Consider the following 22,470-nt stretch of genomic DNA (forward strand, 5'->3'; position numbering starts at 1 on the left):
TAAATATAAGATTTTTAGACTATGAAAACGTTCCAAACTAATAATTTACAATAGAAAAAAAAATTTATTGAGTTTATTATTTGAAAGAAATGTATTAATTCTCATAAAGTCGATTCAAAAAAAAACATGTATATAATATTGTAAATTAATTTTATTAGTTATAATATTACTTACTTTTTGTTCAATAAAACGTATCTAAGCTTAAAAAACCTTTACTAGATAAACGAGTTACCGAGAGATTAAAACATTTGTCTAAAATCAATGTTTATTTAATTAACACTTTAACATATTTAGTTTTTAAATGGTTTTTTATTTTAGTAACTACAAAAATTGCAGTAGATGTAGTATCACAAAATAAGGAAAAAAGTGAAACATTAAAAACAATATAGTAGTTTAAAAAACTAAAAATTAATGTAAATTTGTAACTTCACTGTTATAATATTTAAATTGTGTACCTGATTTTAAAAATAGTTAAAAGTAAAAAATATGATTTAATGGTTAAAAATTGACCAAATGAATAAAATTAATGTTAGCATAAAAAAAAGTAATAAAATGTCTTCAAAAACAAAATAGAACTGATAATTTTGACATTGTTATAACAAAAAAAAAACTTTAACTGAGCTGTTTTGTTTATAAAACTTATGAAGTTTGGATAAAAATTTCTATGTACAAGATCTTTTTTTTGTTTTTTAAATTCTAAATTTCTGAAGCAAATTTTTGTAGTTTGGCAGTAAACAAAAACAAATTACAAAACATTCATAAAAACATTAATACAAAAAGTGAGTAATGTTTAATTATTCCAAAGTACTAAACTTTTTGTTTGTTGAATATAACACAGTTAAATATAAAGTGCGTTATAAATTAAGTTACAAATGAGAACATGAAACTTTTTATTATGTTTTTGATTCCTATCATAAGTTTTTAAAGTGTTTAAATCACAATTTTCAGGCTAAGCAACTTTTAATCTGAAAATATGTTTTTCAAAAAGTTTCAGTTTTTATAGCTTGTTTAATCACTGTACTATTTGAACCCAACAAAATCAAAAACCAAAATTTATTCTCTGAATCAGTTGATCCCTTCGTCATTTGTAAACTTTCGAAAATCACCTTTTCGTCACGTATTGAAGGCAATTGTGACGTAATAAGTCAGCAGTGACATCATAACAACTAAGATACTTGATGACGTCATAGTTGAGCTACTACCTGGGTGGTCACGACCTGAAAAAAAACATTTTGTTAAACACAAAAATTATATATTCTTTCAAAATAATACAATTGGTATTTATTTTAACTTGGAAAATATCAAATAAATAGTAAGCAGTATAAATATTTTCATTTGATATACATTTTTCAAACAACGTTATTTCAGTTGTCATTTTAAGCTTTATTTTGATAGAAAACAGCTATTAAGGCTATAAATTTCAACTTTGATGTAACACATGCATATAAAAACTGTTAAAATATGATTCATTGTTTTTACAATGTTCTTTCATGTTATAGCTTTTATATTAAAACATTACTTTCCTCTTGTGGAGTGGTGTCTATAATAAACTGTAATTTGTTATCAACGTTTTACAATTCAGTTTGTATTTTATAAACAAAAAAAAAATAAAAGTTTGTAAAATACTTATAAATTTTACTTTAAGCCTAGCATAGCTAGATATGAAATGACACTTCCTTTTACCTAGTGTTCAGTTTAAAATTTATAAACAAGCAGAACTAAACAACAATAAATCCAAAGTGAACAAAATTTTATCAAGAGCACTTAAACTTGGCTTAGAAAATCCTTATTTTATTTTGTTGTATAACCCTTATCATAAGCAAATTAAATACTTAAAACTTAATAAATATTGGTTTTTAATGAATTAAATGTCTGATCGAGTCTTTCCATAACTATAAGATAGGTGTATCAATGTTTTAGCTAACCTTTAAACACTCCAGCTTGGTTCGATATGACTTTTTCATTAATTGAATTTTCACTATCAACTGGTTTAGTGACTGAAAATTTTGGTGATTTTCTAACAACAGTGGTAATAGCATTTGTCTTCTTTTGATAGTTGTGATGTTGCTTTTTCGGGTAAACTTTTATTTCCATTCGCATTTTATCGTTGCAGTCTCGGTGGGAATAAATTGCTTCATTTTGGTTTGTATAAGCTGTAAAAATGCAATAAATAATAAATTAAATACTTATTTTAGATTATTATAGATTGTAGTATTCATTATAAAACATGAAAGTTAGAAATTTTTTAAGATGTATTTTTACTTCAACTAACTTGAGGAATATTAAAAAACAAGTTAAAAAAAAAATTACCAGCTTTTTGGTAAAGTAATTTATGAAATTAATACTTTTCAAAAACATTTTTATTTTTTTGTACATTATATTTTTACTTTGTGTTTTAATTGTAAAAAAATAAAGCACTACATTTTTTAAGCTTCTATTTATAAGGCAATTTTAAGAGTTAACGTAAAAACTAGCTTTTAAAAATAAAAAAGTAGAAAAGTAAAACAACAAATGAGCGATAAAAATAGTGTTACGGAAAAAGATGTTTTTTTACATATTTGGTTAAACTTAGTATATATTGAAATACTTACACATAAGGTAGTAAGACTCTCCAGGGTAGAAAACCAAGCCTTTGGGATTTGGACTGAATGTTTGAAATTTCAATGTAAGTTTTGCTGTTTTTCTTGGTTTGTTACAAGTTAATAGTAGTTTTGCGCCTAAAATATTATTTTCAACATGCTCTAACAAAATGCTTTTATTTATTTTTTTACAACTGTAATCACGAATATATAAATAAATAAAAAAAAACACTAATATTTGTATAAAAAAAAAAACAAAAGCTTTTATAAAAAGTTGCATAAGTTACACAAACCTTCATTAATTTTGCCACATGAATCAAAAACTTGTTTAGTGACGTTGTAAATAACAAACGTCATAACTTTTGTTTCATCCACGTCATACTGAGGACAAATTATATCCATATACTCACCAATTCTCACATCGTGGTGAAATATGTTTCCATTGGACAATCTGTTTAAAATATTAATTTAAAAATGTAAACACATAAAATATTTTAACACTAATATTATCTAAATAGTTTTCATCATTAATACTTATATGGCATCATTCATATTCAAGTTTAACTTTATAGATGACTCTTATACATCTATTTACAATGGTGTAAGACTTAATAACCAAAACATTTTTTCGTACACAATTTCTTAAAACCAATTATTTTGAGTACTTTTTTGTCGTTCAATAAACAAGTTACTACTTACAAACAAAATTTTATAAGTTTTTACGAACTTTAACATTTTTAGTTTTTATTACCAAAGTTACTTTTAATAGGAAAATATTGAATTATAATTAAACGTCATACTTTCATTCATTTTTTATTAATTATTTATTAAGACAGTTAGCTGTATAAAAGTTTAATATCATAATTATATCATTATTTTTTAAAATTTCTAATTATTATGAACAAATTTTGTTTTTTACTGGCTTTAATTAAACATTTTGAATGTGTAATTAAAAAGCATATTTAAAACGTAATTAACGTAATTGAAACATATGTAAAAGTTAACGTGCTAAAATAGTTAGCGAAAAAAAAAACATACATTGCAGTCAAAAAAGGATAGCAATTTAAATTATCAGAATAATATTCTGAATCATAGTAACATTACACTTTACAAAAATTTAAAAAAAAAATTATTAAAAATAAAAGTCTTAACATACTAACATATAAATATGCAATTGTTGATAAATAATCGAGCACCAAAAATAAACTAAATAGTTTGAAAACTTTATAACCAACTTTAACAAAGATAAGTTTTCTAAACAAATAATTTTTTACTGAAAGTCTAACAATCTGTAAAACTTTTGATAACTTTTTTTGAAAAACTTTCAAAAATCAGTTATTTTTATAAACTTTATTTAAACTTTCCAGACTTTTGTGTTTTTCTCTTTTAACCAAATAATTGATTAAAACAAATTGCACACATTGCAGTATCAGGAAAAAAATATATGCTACTTTGACATAAAAATAGCTTTAATGTTTTGTACCATACTCAATAAATTTATTGAAAAATTGAAATAATGTTTATGCTTAATGTCATGACCAAACTTAAATAATTTTTAAAAATCTTCAGAAAACGAATTTTACAAATAATGTTTATGAAAGCAAAATACAAAGAATTTTTCAACTTATCTTTTATTTTATTTTTACAACAGGCTATAATCTATGTGTTTTAAATATTTCAAACACAAAAAAAATTGTGAACTATCTACTTTAAAATTGTTTAAAAAAAGTGCTTTACATAAATATTTATGATAAAGTGTCATTTTTAATGTAACATTTTTTAAAAAGCTCAATTTGTTTACATAGCAGTAGAAAACTGCTTACTGTCTAACTTTTGTCGTTAAAAATTACTGGTACAGCTGTTTAGAATTGTTACGTTTCGCGCTAATCATTAAAATTTGATCTATAAAGAAGTTAAGAACAGCTACAAACTTTTTTTCTCAAAAACAAAAACGACATATAAAAGCCTTTTTTGACAAAAATATTATTGCAATAAGTTTTACTATGTTTTTAGCAAAAGTTTATCAAGTTTGGTAAAAACCTGAAACTTATATAAAAAAAAAATTATACTAATTTTGAAAGAAAACTAAAATAGTAAAAAATTTACGATTTACTCAAGGATTAAGTGCTAGCTACTGAAAATATTTGTGCCAAAAAGTTTGATATGTTTATTTAAGTATGAAAGCTTTCATTTTAGCTGCCAACTTTTTTATGGTAAACAACGTTCGTAAAAGTAACAAGTTTACGATTTTTACTGAAGCTTGTAAAAATAAATCGAAATAAGTGCAAATTACGATTTTTGTAAATTTTTATTATGTCATAAAAAATATCGTGAATTAATATGCAATTACTTTTACAACTTATCTATTTTTGAACTTATACAAAATAAATTATTTAAATTTTAGCTTATAAACGTATTTTTAAAAAGCTATTTGATTTTACCAGATTTAAGTTTGCTGATCTAATGCTTTTATTTTAATTTTTTTAATCGCACTAAGAAATTAATTTTAATAACTTATTTGATCATTAACAATTGTTTATGCACAAAAATAATGTTAATATTATTTTTCTGTTTAATTAAGGTATAATGCTTTAAACTTAAATGAAGCATTTGACAGTTATTCTAATCTTTGAGTAACAACAATTTTTCAAAACAAAAACCATGTTACCTGTTCGAATAAAATGCATACAGAAATCTTTATTATACTTATTCATAAGTTATTAAATTAAATTAGACGACGCCCTTAATTAGTTTAGCATTTTCTACTTGATTTACAACAATACACCATTAAGTATAATGTTTTATAAAAAATTCATGAAATTAACTACATACTTTATACCTTAATGAGACACAATGAAATTGCATGTTAGTTATGCATTAAAAAAATGTCTGGAAGTACTTGCTAAATTGAACAAGATATTACTTTTTGAGGTAAATTATACAATTTATTGTAGCAAATTTTAATAAAAAACGTTATAAAATAATAGAATAATCAAATAACTTCAAAAATACTTACTTTTCTATAACTTTTGGGTTCCAAGTAATATCATATTTGATTTTATCACCTTTTACTGTGACCAATGATGTAAAAAGAAAATAAGATAAAAACAAAAATCTGATTTTTATAGTTTGAAACATAGCTTTTGAGTCCTTCTTAAATTTTGATTTCTCGTAGTTAGTTATCATAAGATTAGATAAATTTTGAATTAACACTGTTAAAATTGTACATTTAACAAAAATTAATAATAATAGTTCTGAAAATAAAATAATCATAAAGTTAAGATTAAACTTAAAAAGCAGAAAAACAACTACTAATTAGAATACTAACTTGATTAAGAACTATGTTCTAATAGTTTTAAAAAACAAAAATAAAGAAAAAATCAAGCAAAATAAAGTTAAAGCTAAAATATAGAAAACAAACATTTTACTACGATAAACTAATCTAAAAAAACTGTGCACTTAATATGCTTCATTACAACTTAAGTACAATTGAACTTTACAGTTGTATTTGAACGAGAGAATTCAAAAAAAAAAGAAAAGCATGTCAACTTTTTCTTTTACTATACTCTTGTGAGAACTTTTGCTAAAAAAAAGTTAAAAAAATACTTTTCGACATAAAAAATGTAAATTTTAATTTGTTATTACTTACCATAACAAAATTAAAACATTTTTTGCATACAATTATATGCAATAGTTTTAAGTTCAAAGATGTTATATAAAAAAAAATTAGTAAAGTACTCCTTTAGAAAATTTGGTGCTCACACTTTCATTCCAAAGTGTAAAACTTTTTTTAAATGTTTTTTTTGACACATATAACAGAACAAACATACTTAAAACTTGATAACGTGTTTTCTAGCAGTAAAAACTTTCATTGTGTTCTATTACGTATATGAGTCAAGAATGCAGAAAAAAACTGAGAATAAATAATAGCACAACTATAGATACAAAAGATTAAACAAATTTAAGTGTGACAAATCTGTTTATTAAAGTGACATTCAAAGTAAGAGCATGAGATCATTTGTGCATTTCATTTGTCCCTATAAGTTTTTTTTTCAGGGTTTATTTTTACGGTAAGATTTAAAAGTAGTATGAAATTTACTTAAAAACAATTAAAGTAGCTGTAAATAAAATAAAGATCTACTACGTTTTACTTGAAAGCTTTATTTAGTTAAAAGTTATAAGAGTTTTGAATCTCTTAATATTAACAATAAACTTATAAACAAACTTTAATATACACATCAACATAATTTGTTTATTTAAAAGAAGTTTTAATTTACAAAACTAAAATATTAACAAAATATTAAAATAAAACAAACTTTGTTTAGAAAAACATGTTTTTGAAAACAATTAAATGTTTAACAGCAACAGACAGACAATGTATAATACTTTTGACCTTTTCAACTAAAAACAAACAATTTGCCATATTACAATATACATATTACTTAACTTTTCAAAACTCACAGTGACTTTACGGTGCTCTAAATTAACAAGTTTGTAAGGATTTTTTACTTTGAAAAGTAGAAATAAATACCATAAGACTATAATTATTAGTTATATAATTATACGACAGAGCTTAAAAACAGTATTTTCTTGTATCAGTTTTTCATACTGGTCTTTAAACAAATTCAAAAAAATATTAAACAACCAAGCCATAGTTATCATCATCACAATCTTTTGTGTCTAACCTAAGTTTAAAACAATGGCAAATAAAGCTTTTTAAAGTGTATAATATGTTTGACTAAAAACAATTAGTTTTAATCTAATAACTGGCATTTTGTAAACTAAATTAGTTAAAATGTTAACATTTAATTCTAAATCAGTATACATTAACATGAGTATAAAGTTCAAATGTGAAAGTTTTTATTGCTATAACAATTTTTTAGGGTAGGAAAAATTTATAATTCTTAAATAGCTGATAAAATTATGAAGTTTGCGTTTATTTATTTTGTAATTGCGTCTTTTTAGTTTTGAAAAAACAAGAATGAATAATGAAGTTATGATTTTTTGTAACTTTTTTTTGCCCTTTTTTATTCTAAAAATTATTGATAAAATAGTTTAAACGTTTTGTTTACAAAGTTAATTAATTTCCCTAGAGTTTAAATTGACTCGTCATCATTGTATTTTTCCTGTCTTTTATGACTAAAAACAAATTACCAGAACTAATTTATTAACACCTGTCTAAATAATTTTGAAATTGGGAACTTAAAAAAAAACTGTAAACATTAAGTTTGTTTCTGTGTGCAAAAAGATTTAGATAAGTATTAATTTTTATAATTCGAAAATTATTACTTAGCAAGACGTTTTCAAACAAATAATTAATTTATTTTCTTAAACAGAAAAAACGAATGAATTTTTTTATAGTGATCTTTGTTTAGAACACTGATTACTTTATTGCAAGAATTTAAAGCTTTGAAACTTTAAAGTTAGAGTTACTCAATCGAAGCCATATTTTAATCATTTACAAAGTTTAGATAGTTTAAAATATTAAAAAAACAACTAGATAAGTATAACTAGTTAAAAACATGGTTCTGGTAGTCTGTTTAAATTGTATCGGTTTCAATAACAAATGTTTTAAAAATCTAGCTAAAATTTTTTAAATAAATTGATTATGCAACTGAAAGTTCTCAGCTAAATTGTTAAAAATTGTTAACAATTCCTAGTTTTATTTTTTAAGTAGCAAAAGCTAAATACAACTACTTTAGTTTTAAGTTTATATTTTCTTAAAAAAATTTTAACTACCCTCTTCATAAACTACTACAAAATTAGTTAATTATTTCTTTGTAAGTTTATATTCTAAATAAAATTCCAATTTGATTTGTTGTGATTAAATATTAAACTTTGGTTTAAGTAAGTTAAACTTTATTGTTATACTTTACAAAGAAGTATTTAATTTATTCTAAAATGTTTTACCTAAATTAATTAAATTTACCAATTTTTTTCAATATATTTTTATATAATAAGTTCAGAGTTTTTAGTATGGGAATATTCATTCATAGAAAATCATAAAAATTATTTTTCAATAGCTACGAAACTTTGTTTGACCATAAAAATCTGGCAGCCTTATTAAAAGCTTTCAGACTTAAACAGTCATAACATAAACTTGGCAGAAAACTTAAACAGGTTTTGCTGAATACATTTAAAAGCTTTATGCTAAGCCCCTTTTTTGTTTTGATTTCAAAACAACATCCTAAAGTTTTAATAATATCATTGTCTGAATTTCAAAAGTACTTTTAAAACACATGCTTGGTCTACCTCTAAAAAGTTAAACTACAAACACAACAATAATTGATGCCAACAGGTTTCTTCTAATTAAACATTCAGTAAAATGTTTGTGTTTTGCAGAAATATATTTAGTTATATTAAGTTTCTACAGCTGTTGTGTGTTTATTTTTAGACAATGTTTATATTAAAAATGCTAGACTAAACGTTGTTGAATTTTTAAAGGAGTAACTTTCAAAACCAGACAATAATCATTTGTGCAAACAAAATGTAATTTCAAAACATACCAATTTGCATAAACTTCAATTTAATAATATTTGTATGTAAAGAGGCGTAAAATATACAAATTATTCTGCAAGTATTTTTACATACAAAATAAATTTTTATATTTTGAAATTGCGTTAAAGACTGCTGAAGATAACAGCAAACCTAAAAACACTCAAAACTTGAAGCTGCTTTAGATTATTTTTAATTTTAGACTTTTACTGTTCTTATCTTATTAGAGCTGTTCAAACAGTTTAGAATTTTAAGTGCGATAGCTAATACCTCAAGTATTTACTAAGCTTTTAATACTTCAGTTTCGTACAAAGTTATTGTTTGACTAGCTTGATTTGTTTTTAAATATTTTTTGAATATGTAGTTTTAGTTTGAAAATGAAATACAATTTTTTGGATTTAAAAATTTAGTCAAAATTAAAAAAAAAAAACTTTTTAGATAACGATGATCACAATAGTTAAATAGAAATTATCTCTAAGTCTGGTATGATTTATTAAAATTTAATTTATTTTTGTAAGATATCTTATTTTCTTCATTTAAAATCTACTTATAAATAGAATTAAAGGTGCAAGGACAAAATTTTGAAGTTTATGTTCTATATAAATTGAAAATGTTTACTACATAAAGTTAAAAGTATTAACTTGTTTTCAATTTAGTTTTAATGAAAATACTCATTCATTATAATTTGTTTTTCTATAGGATGTTTAAGATTTGCTTTTTTTAAATAAGATATTTTGAAACAGTCTAACAAATTTAAGTTTATTGTCTCAGTTTCAGACAATTCTAATTCAACTTTTGTTAAGACAATTGTTTAGTAAAATGAGATTTTTTTCTATAAACTTGGTTGATAGCAATCTCATTACGACTCCGATTTTGTTAATTATTCCAAAATAAGCTTGAATTAATTAACGTTGACATATTATGATATGAACTTTAAATATAAATGTTTTTTTGCTTTAAGTTGTAATAAATTAAGTTTTCATATTAAGCTTAAAAGTTACATTTTTAGTATATTATGATATTGTATCAAGAATTAAATCTTACAACTGGTATTAACTCTTTTCATAAAACTGACGTTTTAATATAAACAAATTTATGCATATATTGCTTTACTACTTACTTAGGTAAACCTATTTTTATTACTACTGTTGGTTTTTAGAAAATAATCAATAATTTTTTTTCAATGAAACTTCTTATTTATCATAATTTTTGTTTCTAGTTGATGATTTATGTGTTCTTAAATAAGAAATTGTAAAACTGTCTGATAAAATTAAGTTTATAGTCTCAGTTTAAGACAATTCAAACTTGTTTTTGATACGATACTGGTATTTGTTTATAAAAAGTTTTTTATATTTAACTCTGTGATAAAGTTTTAATTGCAACTTCTTCAAGTAAAACAGATTAAATATTTTATGAAATGAACTTGAAAGGTTATATATTTTAGTTGTTTTTTTTTTAGTTTTTAGCTACAGGAAAATATTTTAGTATAGTGTATCTAGAACTAAATCTTACAGTTTTTATTAGCTTTTATCAGTGTATTGACGTTTCAATATAAACTAAATATTAAGCTGATTTGTCAAATATTATTTTAAAAGGTGCATTTATCTTTATTGCTATATTTTATAACAAATTTACATTGAATAAGTAAACATATAAATGTTATAGTTTCAAGTTTTTGATTATTTAGTATGTGTTTATGCTTTGACTTTATTATTACTTGATTTGTTTTATGTTAAAGCATACTAAACTAGTATTTAAGTTTATTAGTTTAAATCTCGAACGCTAGAAAACATCAAAAAAAATTAAATAATCAAAAATTTAAAACTTACAGCCTGTTTAGTTTTATTTTAAATTTTATTTTCAATTTAAGCTTTTTCTTAAAATAAATTTCTAACTATGTTTATTTGTAACTTAATTCAAATTAACAATAAATAAACAATTATACTGGTATAAAAGATCTGTCGCATTACATTTTATAGCAATATGATTAATTCAATACTTAACACTAAAAAAAATATTAGAACTTATCACAAAATTTTTTTTAATGCTGTTTACTATTGAAAAATAATTATCATATTTTTTTTTCATAAGAAAAGCTTTTTTGTTCTTCTAAAACTAAAAAGTCTCTATATTTAAATTTTTTATCCAAGTTGTTTTTATCATTTAAAACTTTAACAAAAATAAATAAAATTATATAAGTGTATCGGCAATTCAAAAGTAAAAGAGTTAATTGTATACATAATCAAAATGAACAAGACTAGGTGTAAAATTTATTGTTTGTAGTCAAAAAAAATTAAATTATTTTCCTGCAAAATCTAACACAAGTTATGCACCTAAGTAAGACAAATATACTAAAAAAGAATTTCACAAAGTAAAACTTTTACGTAACTGTAATGTTTGTTCTGCTTGATTATAAATTGTTAACCCGATTAAATATTTCTCTAAATATTTGGTTAGTAACAGATGTGATATATAAATAACTTCGTTAACTAAATTTGTTTGTTTATTTATGTACAGCGTTAATTTTATTTTTAAAGAAAGAAAAACTAAAAGTTTTTTACGTAGAGTAAACTAAAATTCACAAATTTCACTGGTGTTAACGAAATAATTGTTTTGCAAGAAGCCGTACATCGATTAAAAATTTAAAGTAAATAAATGTTATAGTTTTAAGTTAATAGAAGCGAATAGTTTCAAGCGAGTTGTTCAAACTAGGAATGTTTAATAATCCGTAAACACCTTTATTTTAATTAAAGTAATTTTAATTATATGCATGAATTTAGATAGCTGTTCAAAATTAGTCTACTATATTGACACGAATAATTTTTTAGACCGAAATAGTATAAGTTAAAATACATAAAATAGTTGAACTTTAAGCTTTTAAAAGTTTACAACTAACTATTGAGTTGAAACTTAAATATAGCTATAAATATATAGTTTTCTACGTAAAAAGCAATCTTAAGATTTTATTGCTATGGAAAAAAACAGTAATAGTAATACTTCAACTTAAAAAATTAACTAAAAAATTATCCCAGTTCTAAGATATACAACTCCATAAAAGTTCAGTATAATAATTTTGATAACCCGTAAATACTTTAAACTCAAAATGATTTAAATATATGCATGAATTTGAACAGCTGTTTAGAAGTAATTTACTATATTGACCACAAATATAAAAATAAAAATGAAGACAACTGAACATAAGTAGTATTTAACTATAATTAATCAATAATTGCTAATAGTACTTAATTACAAAAAACATCTTACTAAAGTAATATTTTGCGCTAAGTTTTATAGCTTTAAGGAGTACTTCCAATTATGACGTATTTTTTATTATTTTTTGTTTAAATTTTCTGATAGTTTTTGACGGTAAGTCAGTGGTCGGCAAACTGCAGCCCGCGGGCCAAATGAAGACTTTTTAGAAAAACTCTCGACAGCAACATGCATTTTAGCTCAAAAGCAACTAATATAGTAGAAGTATATTCGAGCCAAATTATAAATTTATAAACATGCTCTTGTGAGTAATCTGCAAGCTATTTTATGTTTTTTTTATTACATAATTGCTCTTATGTACGGCTTTCAATTATTTTAGTGTAACACTTTAAAAATACTGGATGCACGACTATTCAAATTCGGACAATTCAAATTCCGACAAATCAAATTCTTAATAAAAATTTGAAACGGCTAAAACAAAAAAAGTAATGTATATTTGTCTCAAATAAAAAATGCATATGTTAATCATATTAATATCTACAGGCCATTTTTTGCTTTTTGCATAAAACTAAATATTTTTTGAGATATGGCTTTATTAAAGTAAAACACATAGTTATTTTTAGTAATTTCAAAATATCTTAAAAAAACATTTTAGATTTTGCAAAAAAGAAAAAAGTCGCTTGTAGATTTTAACAAGGTCTACGTATACATTTTTTATTTTTCTCAAATTTATATTACTTTTTGAGAAATAGTCTTTTAGATATTTTTTTAAGAATTTGAATTGTCGGAATTTGAGTTGTCCGAATTTGAATTGTCATGTAACCAAAAATACTTGCAGTCCGCAAACGAACATTTTTCTTATCTTGTTCATATTTATAAGGAGAAATAAATCTGGTCCGTTCCTCATCAAAACAATTCCTGCGCCGAAGTTGAAGCTTTTTTAGCACCTCTATTTGATTTTTTTCTATTTCAGTACACTTAAACAAAAAATTGTTATAGAGATAAAAGAAAGCTACATTAAAAAAATAACAAACTTTTAAACTTAATTAAAAAAATTGTTGAATTTTTTTTTCTTGAAAGATATTCATAAGTAATTGTTTCATTGAAAAAAAATGTTAAAACAGTACTAGTTTCAGCTTCTAACAGCAAACTGAAAAAAAAGCTAGTTGAAAATTTACAAATGACATAACTCAAACTTTTGTCACAATAGATTCGTTTATTTGTTTTAAAGTTGTTCAACTAAAACATCAACAGTTTCCAAATAATTCAAAGAAAAATAAACATGAATTATAAGCAACTTTATACCTTAAGAACTTTACAAACTTCCAAGAGTTTGTTTAAAAGTTTAAAAAGCCTATTTATCTTACAAAAAGTTTTATTTTACTAGTAAATTGCTTTTGCTCCTTTATCTTTTTATCTCCTGCTTTCGTTTAGCGTATTTCTAGTATTTTTTGTATGAAGTTAAACAACAAAATTGTTTTTTTAGCTTTAATGATTTTTTATTATTTTAGATGTATATGATGCTTGTTTCTTCTTAAAACATTTTGTAGGTATCTATTCAAACTCAACTTACTTTTGAGTACTACAAGCAACTTTTAAAAGTAATAAGCCAAAACATTCGTTTAGTTTGTGTAAACTAGTTTGCAGCTAAATTGTCTCACGCTAAAAGCAAATAAACTTTGTTTAAGCATTACAACTAGGTAACTTTAAATTCATACTATGAGATGCTATCCAGTGAAATAAAAACATAATCCTTTTTTGAAATAATTGTATAAATTTGTACTTAAGCGCTCAAAAGTAAAACTTTTATGGAAGCAGAACACAAATCAAAAGTAACTTTAATCTTTAAAATGCTTATAAAAATTTTTGACTTTGTTCAAGCAAGATAATAGCTTGTTTATAAAACGATAAACACAAATGAACTTATATTTAAAATATTATTTAAAAGCAACTCTATCAACTGTCAGTTTTGAATGGGTTTTAAACATCTAACACGATCTATTTTATGTTGTAGCAAACATAAAACTTTTATTAATTGAAAAGCAAAATATACTTCTAATTTGTCTCTGTGAGCGATATATTTTATATTGAAGAACCTCATACTTTGATTTACTGAAAGTTTTTTAGTTTCAAGGCTACACATATTTTTTTTTTCTTCTTTTATTTGTTTTATCGTTTATGCTTTATCAGTAGTACAACTTCTTACTTGAAGTTTTTTATCATTATGATATCTTTTATTTACTTAGAAAGCAGTTTGACTTAAATGGTATACTAACAATTCCCACCCGTGCACAATTCAAACCCAGTTTTTTTTTCCTTATTTTTTTTTTATATTAAAAATGTTCTGCTTTTTATTTTATATAAAATTTTTTTTATATACTTTTAACTTTCACTTTTACCCTTAACTCTTACCCTTTATAAAATTACCCCATTATAAAATAATTTGCACTTAATATGCTTCATTACAACTTAAGTAAAACCGAACTTTACAGTCGTACTTTGAAGAAAATACAAAAAAAAAAATCTTTTTTTCTGAAAAGTCACTTTTATAGTTTTATTTATCACAAAAATACAAATTATAGTTTTGTGTACTTTGTTGTACTTTGTTTTATTATATTTCATTTATTCAGCTATGTTTTCCCCATTAAAACCTTTTTTGAAAGTCTAAAAACTTTAAACGTAAACTTTAACGATGTTTTCCACAAACTAAAAAGTAATGTTTAAAACAGTACAAAAACAACTAACTATGACAGTTGTGCATTTTTTATAAAATTTTATTTATCAAGAATTTTTTTTGATGCTTTTTTTTATAAAACATTAGTAAAAAAAAAACATACTTGAAGTTTGAACAATATTAAAAAATAAGAAAAACAAAATTGTCTGTTCCTACGTACATGAGTCAACAATTTGGAAAAAACCAACAACAAATAATAACACAACATTCAGTTACAATAGACTTAATAAAATAAGATGACAAATAGTTTTCTTTATGTGAAATTCAAAACTAACAGATTAAGATTAAGTAAGTATTTGTAAAACTATTTGTGAATTTTTATTATTTCTCTAATAAACTTGTTTTTGTTTATTTAAATTTTATTCTGACGTTAAGCATAAAAAGTAGTGAAAATTTTACAATTTAAATCGCTTTGAGTAAGTATAGCCCTATAACAAAATATTTGTAAAATTAAATCATGTTAATGACAGTTTAATAAAAATATTTAAAAATGTAAGACTTTCAAACTTTGAAAGGTAAACAATAAAACGATAAACTGTAGTAATATTACCAACGCAAATTAATAGTTAAAAACAATCTAAAACTTACAAAACAAAAGCTTAAATAATCATACCGTATAGAAAAATATGTTTACGAAAGCAATTAAACGTTTAACTATAACAGACGAACAATGTATAATACTTTTGACCTTTTTAACTTTAAACCAACAGTTTGTCAAATAAAAATAAGCAAATATTTTAAACAATATTTTAAATTCATAGTAGCTATAGGATTTTTTTATTAAACAGTACTTTAAAAGTTTATAAGTATGATGTTTTAATGATTATGTCTATTTTGTTTTAAATAAACAAGACTGACTACTGAAGTTAAAAAGAAATGTAATTGTAAGAATGATTGAACATTTGTTTTGAAGATATTTCTATTTTAAAAACTTGCTCGAAATTTTGTTTAAACTTTAGTTTACAAAGTTAATTAATTTCCCTGGAGTATAAATTAATTTGTTACCGTTGTATTTTTTCACTTTTTTATGACTAAAAACAAATTACCAGAACTAATTTTTTAACACCTGTCAAAAATTTACGAAGTTGGGAATTTTATAAAATTACAAGCAGGTTGTAAACAAATAATTTAGTCTTTTGTGCAAAAATAAAAACATCTAAGTACTATATTAGAATCACCAACTATGATGTATAAATTTAAAGTAGTATGTAAAGTCAATTCGAAAAAGAAAGATATATGATTATTAATAGTTACATTGATTTTATAAGCAGAAAAGTACAATATAGTATTTTCACAGTAAAATATTTTAGTTTTACTAGTATAGACCTAAATCTAAAACTTTTCTTAAATAATGATAACACATTAAGTTAATATTTGAACCGTTTTTAAGTTTTGGTGGTAAAAACAGTAGTAGTTAGTTAGTATTAGAATTTGTTATTTTCATTTGTATACATCATAGATTCAATATGTAACTAAAACTGTTTGATTAGCATGGATTACTTGTAATAAATCGATATTTTTTTAACTAAATAAAATTACTCCTGTTAATGAAAGTTTTTTTTTTCTAGTTAATTACCTAAAGCAATATTTATTGTTTGAATTTTCAATTACTTCTATTAAAATTTATATTTTAAGCTTTCTATATACAAAGTGGTATTTTATTATAATTTATAAAGGTCATAATTGTTTTGCTACCAAAACCTGGTAGTAAATTAAACATTTATTTTGCTCACTTTCATTTAAAGTTTGTACCCAAAATTGTATTTAAAATTGGTGAGTTGTAATAAATTGTTAAACTTTGGTTTATGTAAATAACTATAATAGTTATACCCTAAATTGGTGAGTTGTAATAAATTGTTAAACTTTGGTTTATGTAAATAACTATAATAGTTATACCCTAAAAACAAGCATAAATTTATTCTAAAATGTTAATTTTATAAAGAAACAAATAACTTTAAAATCTATTTTTTAAATGATTTTTTATAATAAAGTAGTTCACAGTTTTTAGTATGAAAATACTTGTTTAGTAGGATGTCATAAAAAACGATTATTTCCAAAGCTACAAAACTTTTTCAACCATAAAAATCTGGCAACGTTTCTAAGAGTTCTCATACTTAAACAGTCATAACATTAATTTGGCAGAAAACTCAAGCTGGTTTTGTTGAGTATACTTGAAATCTTTTTCTAATTGTTTTGATTTATAAAACAACTTCTTATAGGTTTAAAACTATCATTGTCTGTTTGTTAAGTATTTCTAGAATAAATGCATGGTCAATCTTTGAAATAATTAAACAACATACACACACTAATTGGTGCCAACGTTTTTCAAAAAAAAATATGTTAATTAAACTTTTAGAAAATTATTATGTTTTTTTGTAGACAAAAATATAGTTTTTTTTTAATTTCTACACCTGTAGTTGTTTTTATTTTTAGACAATATGTAAATTAGAAATGCTAGACTAAAACATTGAAGTGATAATTGAAATGATAATAAAATGCTAGACATAAAAATTGTTGAATTTTCAAAAGGAGTAAACTTTACTCGTAATCTCAGACACTAAGCTTTTGAAAAAACACATGTAATATAGAAACGTACTTATTGCATTAACTTTAATTAGATAATAGTTGTGTGCAAAAGGTGTAAAGTATACAATTTATTGTGCAAAATATTTTTATAAGCAAAGTATTTTTTACTTTTAGAATACTTAAAAGGTTGCTTGACATAACAATAAACCTTTAGTCAAACATTTAAAATTTTGAAGCTACTTTAGATGATTTTTAATGTTTTAATCTTGTGAACTTTATAGCTGTTTAAACAGTTTAGAATTTTAAGTACGATAACTAATACCTCGAGTATTTACTAAGCTTTTAATACTTCAGTTTCGTACAAAATTGTTGTTTTATCAGCTTGAATTGTTTTCTTTCATTTGCTAAACATGTAGTTTTACTTGCAAAATAAAAACGCAAATTTTTTGGCTTGATTCACATTTAGCTAAAATTTTTATTAAGTTGTTGTTAACAATGAAAACAATAGTTTAAAAAACTTACTTTGAGAGTTTTTATAATTAATATTTAAGAATTAGTATAAAATAGTTATTGTTTGTTGAACAACAAGAAAAATAATAATACTTGGTTCTAGGACCTTGCGTAGAACAACTAATTCTGACTTATTTTTGATACGGTTCTGACAAATGTTTTTAAAATAGTATATGTATATTTTGTTATTAAACTTTGTTGATAAAGATATTTTTACAACTTAAAGTTTGTTTAAATAGCCAAAATAAGCTTCTTTAAGTAAACAAAGTTCAATATATGTATATTATTATACAATTGTTTAGAAGTTTATTTTCTATATAAGTTTAATCGTTTAAAAAGAAGCAAGTTAAAATCTGTTTATTGTTTTATTGAAACTACTTATTAGTTATTTATCAAAGTTTGTGTGAATTTTAAAGTTTTTATTTTAAACAAGAAATTTTACATGAACATAATATGCTATCGTTTTAAACAGTTCTAACTTATTTTTGATACGATACTTACAATTGTTTATTGAATTTTTTTTTTTTTGCTTATACTTTGTTGATAAAGTTTTTATTACAACTAAAATTTTGTTTACTAAACTAAGGTAAATTTTTTTAAGTAAACAAGATTCAATATATACATATACTGATATGATCTTGTAATATCATGTATTGTTGTTTATTTTAATTTCTAACAACTTAGTTTTCACTTACAGCTTAAAATTGTATTTTTTGTATTATGATAGTGTATCTAGAAAAAATCTTACAATTTTTATTAACTCTTATCATAAAGTTGACGTTTTAATATAAACTTAATATTGAACTTATTTATGCAAATATTACTTCACTAAGTAAACTTCTATTTATTACTATTTTTCTAAACAAATTGACATTGAATGAGTAAAAATATAAATGTTTTAGTTTCAAATATTTGATTATTCAGCTTGTGTTTTTGATTTAAATTAATTGATATTTTATTTGTTTATTGTGGAAAAAATAAAGCCTAAAAGTAGTATTTGAGTAAACTATTTTAAACAGTAAACGTAAGGAGACATAATACAAAAATAATTCATTAAATTATACAAAAAAAATTATTCATAAAATTAAAATATACATTTCAGTTTTGTTTCAAACTTTACTTTAAATCAATTACTTTTCAATGTTATTTCGAACTCTGTTTATTTTTATCTTAATTGGAACAAATAAAAAACAAACAGATATTCTTTATAAGAGTTTTGTCGTGTTATAGCTTATAACAATATAGTTTTCATTGATATTTTTTCAAATAAAAAAGGTTTGAAACATAACCACAGCTCTATTTTTTTTAAGGCTGTTTAGAATATTTGAAAAGAGTTTATTATATATTTACAAACTTGTTATATATTTATTGTAACAAAAACTGTTTTTTACTTCAAAACTAAAATTTTTTATATTTAAAAACGCTTATCTAAGTTACATTTATCATTTAAAACTACAGCAAAAATGAACTTAAATTGTATAACTGTATAGGCGATTTAAGCGTAAAAACTTTATTAACTTCTATACTCAATAAAATTTATTAAGATTTAATATAAACAAGTGACGTTATTTGTAGTCAAAATAGTATGTAAGTGGTTTCGAAATTATTTTGGTTCAAAAACTAACACAATATATACACCTGTGCAAAGCAAATAAAAAATAAACTTATAAAGTAAAATTATAATGAAACTGTAATGTTTGTTATGCTTGATTATAATTTGTAAACCCGATTTATTTATTTCTAAACATTTAGCTTGTAACAGATGTGGTATAAAAATAAGTTTACTAGTTTACTAATGTTGTTTGTTTATTTATATGTGATTTCAGTTTTATTTTCTAAAGTGAAAATTAAAAACTGTTTTCTACGTAAAGTTAACTAAAATTCTACAATTTCACTGCTATCACCAAAAAAAAATAAGCCATAATTCAATTAAAAAACATAAACTAAAACAAATAATTCAGTTTTGAGATAATACATACTTTTTTAGCTCAAACTAGGAGTTCTAGTAATCTGTAAATACTTTTGACTTAGCTTTACATTTTATCCTTCTTACAATAATTCGTAGCGTAAAATTATACCATATGTGTACTTTCGATTATGACTTATATTTTTTAGCAAATTTTGATGAACTTTTCTGATACTTTTTGGCGTCAAGTCAGGGGTCGGCAAACTGGACAGGCGGGCTGAATAAGACTATTAATAAAATTTGCTAAAGAATAAAATAAAATTCTTAAAAGTACTGCAAAATACAGTATAGATTAAAAAAACTAATGCAGTAAAAGAATGTTCAAGGTTTTTTATGATGTAGTTTTGCAATTTTGCTCCTATTTGTTGCTTGTTTGTAAACTGCTGCTATTTCACGGTTACTTGATTAAACAGTTGCTATTTTGTAAAGCTTTCAATTATTTTATTAAGTTTTACCTCAACCTGTTAAAGACATTTTCTTTCTAATGTTGCCCGTAACAACGAAACAAATCTGACCCGTCACTTAAGTAGTCTGCCGATCCCTGAGCTGAGTAAAAATTAATAGAACGTTTTTTTTTTGTAAATCTTCATATAGTTACTAAGATAATTTCTAAATAAAGTTCTAGAAAGATAATTTCGTATATTTTTTGGTATATTGGTACAATTTCAAAAGTAAGATCAACTTGTTAAAACGATAAAAAGTACGATGCAGCAAGAATTGTTTGTTAAAATAGAATACTCTAAATAATTTATTTGATAAAATAAAACATAAAGTTTAAGAAATAAGTAGCTTTGTTCACTCCTTATACTAGTTCATTTTATTCATTAAAATAAATTCAATAGTTTTGGACCCTGACAACAAACCAATTAAAAACTTTTTGTTGAAAACTTAATTTTGATCAATTGCTAAAAAGTTGACATAATTTAAAAACAAATGAATTTTCGTTTAAATAAGACTAGCTTATTTGAAAAACAATTAGCTTTGTTCATTCCTTGTATAAGTTTTTACTGTTAAAAAAGTTGTAGTAGTTTTCGATCCTAACAGCAAATCAAATGAAAAAATGTTTGTTATAAGCTTAGTTTTGCTCTATTGTTAAAAAATTCACGTAAATTAAACTTTTGACAAAGATGATTCGTTTGAATTATTTAATCAAAACAACAATTTTTTGAACAAATATAGAGAAAATTAATAAATGTTAAAAGAAAAACATCAGTTATAAGTAATTTTAAAATTTATTACGAATTTTCGATGATTTGTTTGAAAACTTTGTAAAATCTATCTTATTCATTTTCAACCTATTTATCTTAACATCAATATTTTTTTATGAGCATCAGTTGGCCGTATGACGTTAGGGTCCTAATGACGGCTCTAAAAAATCTATAAGTTGCAAGATGAAAATCATGGTAGACACATATCAAAAAAAAATAAACTCTTCTTTAAACTTATTGTTTTTATAAAGCACTGTATTCCAACAAACCGTTTTTTGGTCCTAAAAACAGACTATGAGTTAAACAAATGTAAATAATAATTACATCAACACAAACTGTAAACTGTTTGAAAATAGTTTAACCCAAACTTAAAGAAATTTTAGTTATCATTAAAAGACATTAGTATAAGTAGTTTTAAATTATAACAAGTTTAAAAACTTCTCAAAAACATTTTTAAAACGCTTAAGTTTATTTACTTCTATTTTACCCTATTTATCTTACATATTATTATTATTTTTGTTTAGTTAATTATGTTTGTTTTTTTTTATTGATAGTTTTAACTTTAAGTTTAAGTTTAAACTCTAGCTCATTTATATTACAATAAACAATATTTGTGCTAGAATGTGTTTAATTTGTGTTGGATAATAATCCATTGCTTTTGTTTAGCTTATTTTAGTGTTGTATATTAAAGTTCAATACAAATTATTCAAAGTTTTAAAGTTTTTTTTTGCGATAACAAAACAAGACTTAAAACCACAAATAAAACTCTGACAAATGTAATTTTATATTCTGATAACTTTAAACGGTCCTACAAAAATGTGTAAACAAGTTTATAGTTAAATTATTTCACAGTAGATATAAATAAATATTTGTTTAAACATTAAAAGTTATTTTGCTTTACAAAGAGATACTATCTTAATGTTATATCAAATTCATAAAACCATGCACTTTAAAAGACATGTTTGAACTTTTATAAAACGCTGATAAATAAAATTTTGTAAACATAAATCAAAAGTAATCTTATACTTTAAAAGCTTATAAGAGTCGTTGATTTTGTTCATACAAGATAATAGCTTGGTATAAACACAAACGAACTTATTTTCAAAACATTACTGAGCGTAATTCTGCACTAAGACAAAGTTTTGAAAATATTTTTTCCAAATAGAGTTAGTGTGGCAAACTTATTCTAGTTGACTTCAAGCTTGTACTTTTTCGGTGTAAGCACATAATTTTAAGTATTTT

General features: G+C 22.8%; 1 protein-coding gene across 1 annotated transcript; it reads right to left on the minus strand.

Moving 5' to 3' along the window:
• Positions 1–728: 728 nt before the first annotated feature.
• On the minus strand, positions 729–2,985 carry LOC145835061 (uncharacterized). The gene is made up of 4 exons (XM_082942601.1): positions 2,873–2,985; positions 2,592–2,717; positions 1,926–2,153; positions 729–1,217 (listed from the first exon to the last, which is right to left on the minus strand). The coding sequence occupies exons 1-4, from the start codon at positions 2,979–2,981 to the stop codon at positions 1,114–1,116; spliced, it is 567 nt and encodes a 188-aa protein (XP_082798727.1). The 5' UTR covers positions 2,982–2,985; the 3' UTR covers positions 729–1,113.
• Positions 2,986–22,470: the final 19,485 nt, after the last annotated feature.

The sequence above is a fragment of the Thalia democratica genome, chromosome 4 (genome assembly GCF_965202585.1).
Source record: "Thalia democratica chromosome 4, ktThaDemo2.hap1.1, whole genome shotgun sequence".
NCBI lineage: Eukaryota > Metazoa > Chordata > Thaliacea > Salpida > Salpidae > Thalia > Thalia democratica.

Bases quoted from the DNA above. Each gene is read 5' to 3' on its own strand.
- LOC145835061 (XM_082942601.1), bottom strand. From the start codon at position 2,981: ATGGATATAATTTGTCCTCAGTATGACGTGGATGAAACAAAAGTTATG. The intron at 2,718-2,872 runs GTTTGTGTAACT...ATAATATTTTAG, and splicing joins ATGTGGCAAAATTAATGAAG to GCGCAAAACTACTATTAACT. The intron at 1,218-1,925 runs GTTAGCTAAAAC...GTTTTTTTTCAG, and splicing joins CCAAGCTGGAGTGTTTAAAG to GTCGTGACCACCCAGGTAGT.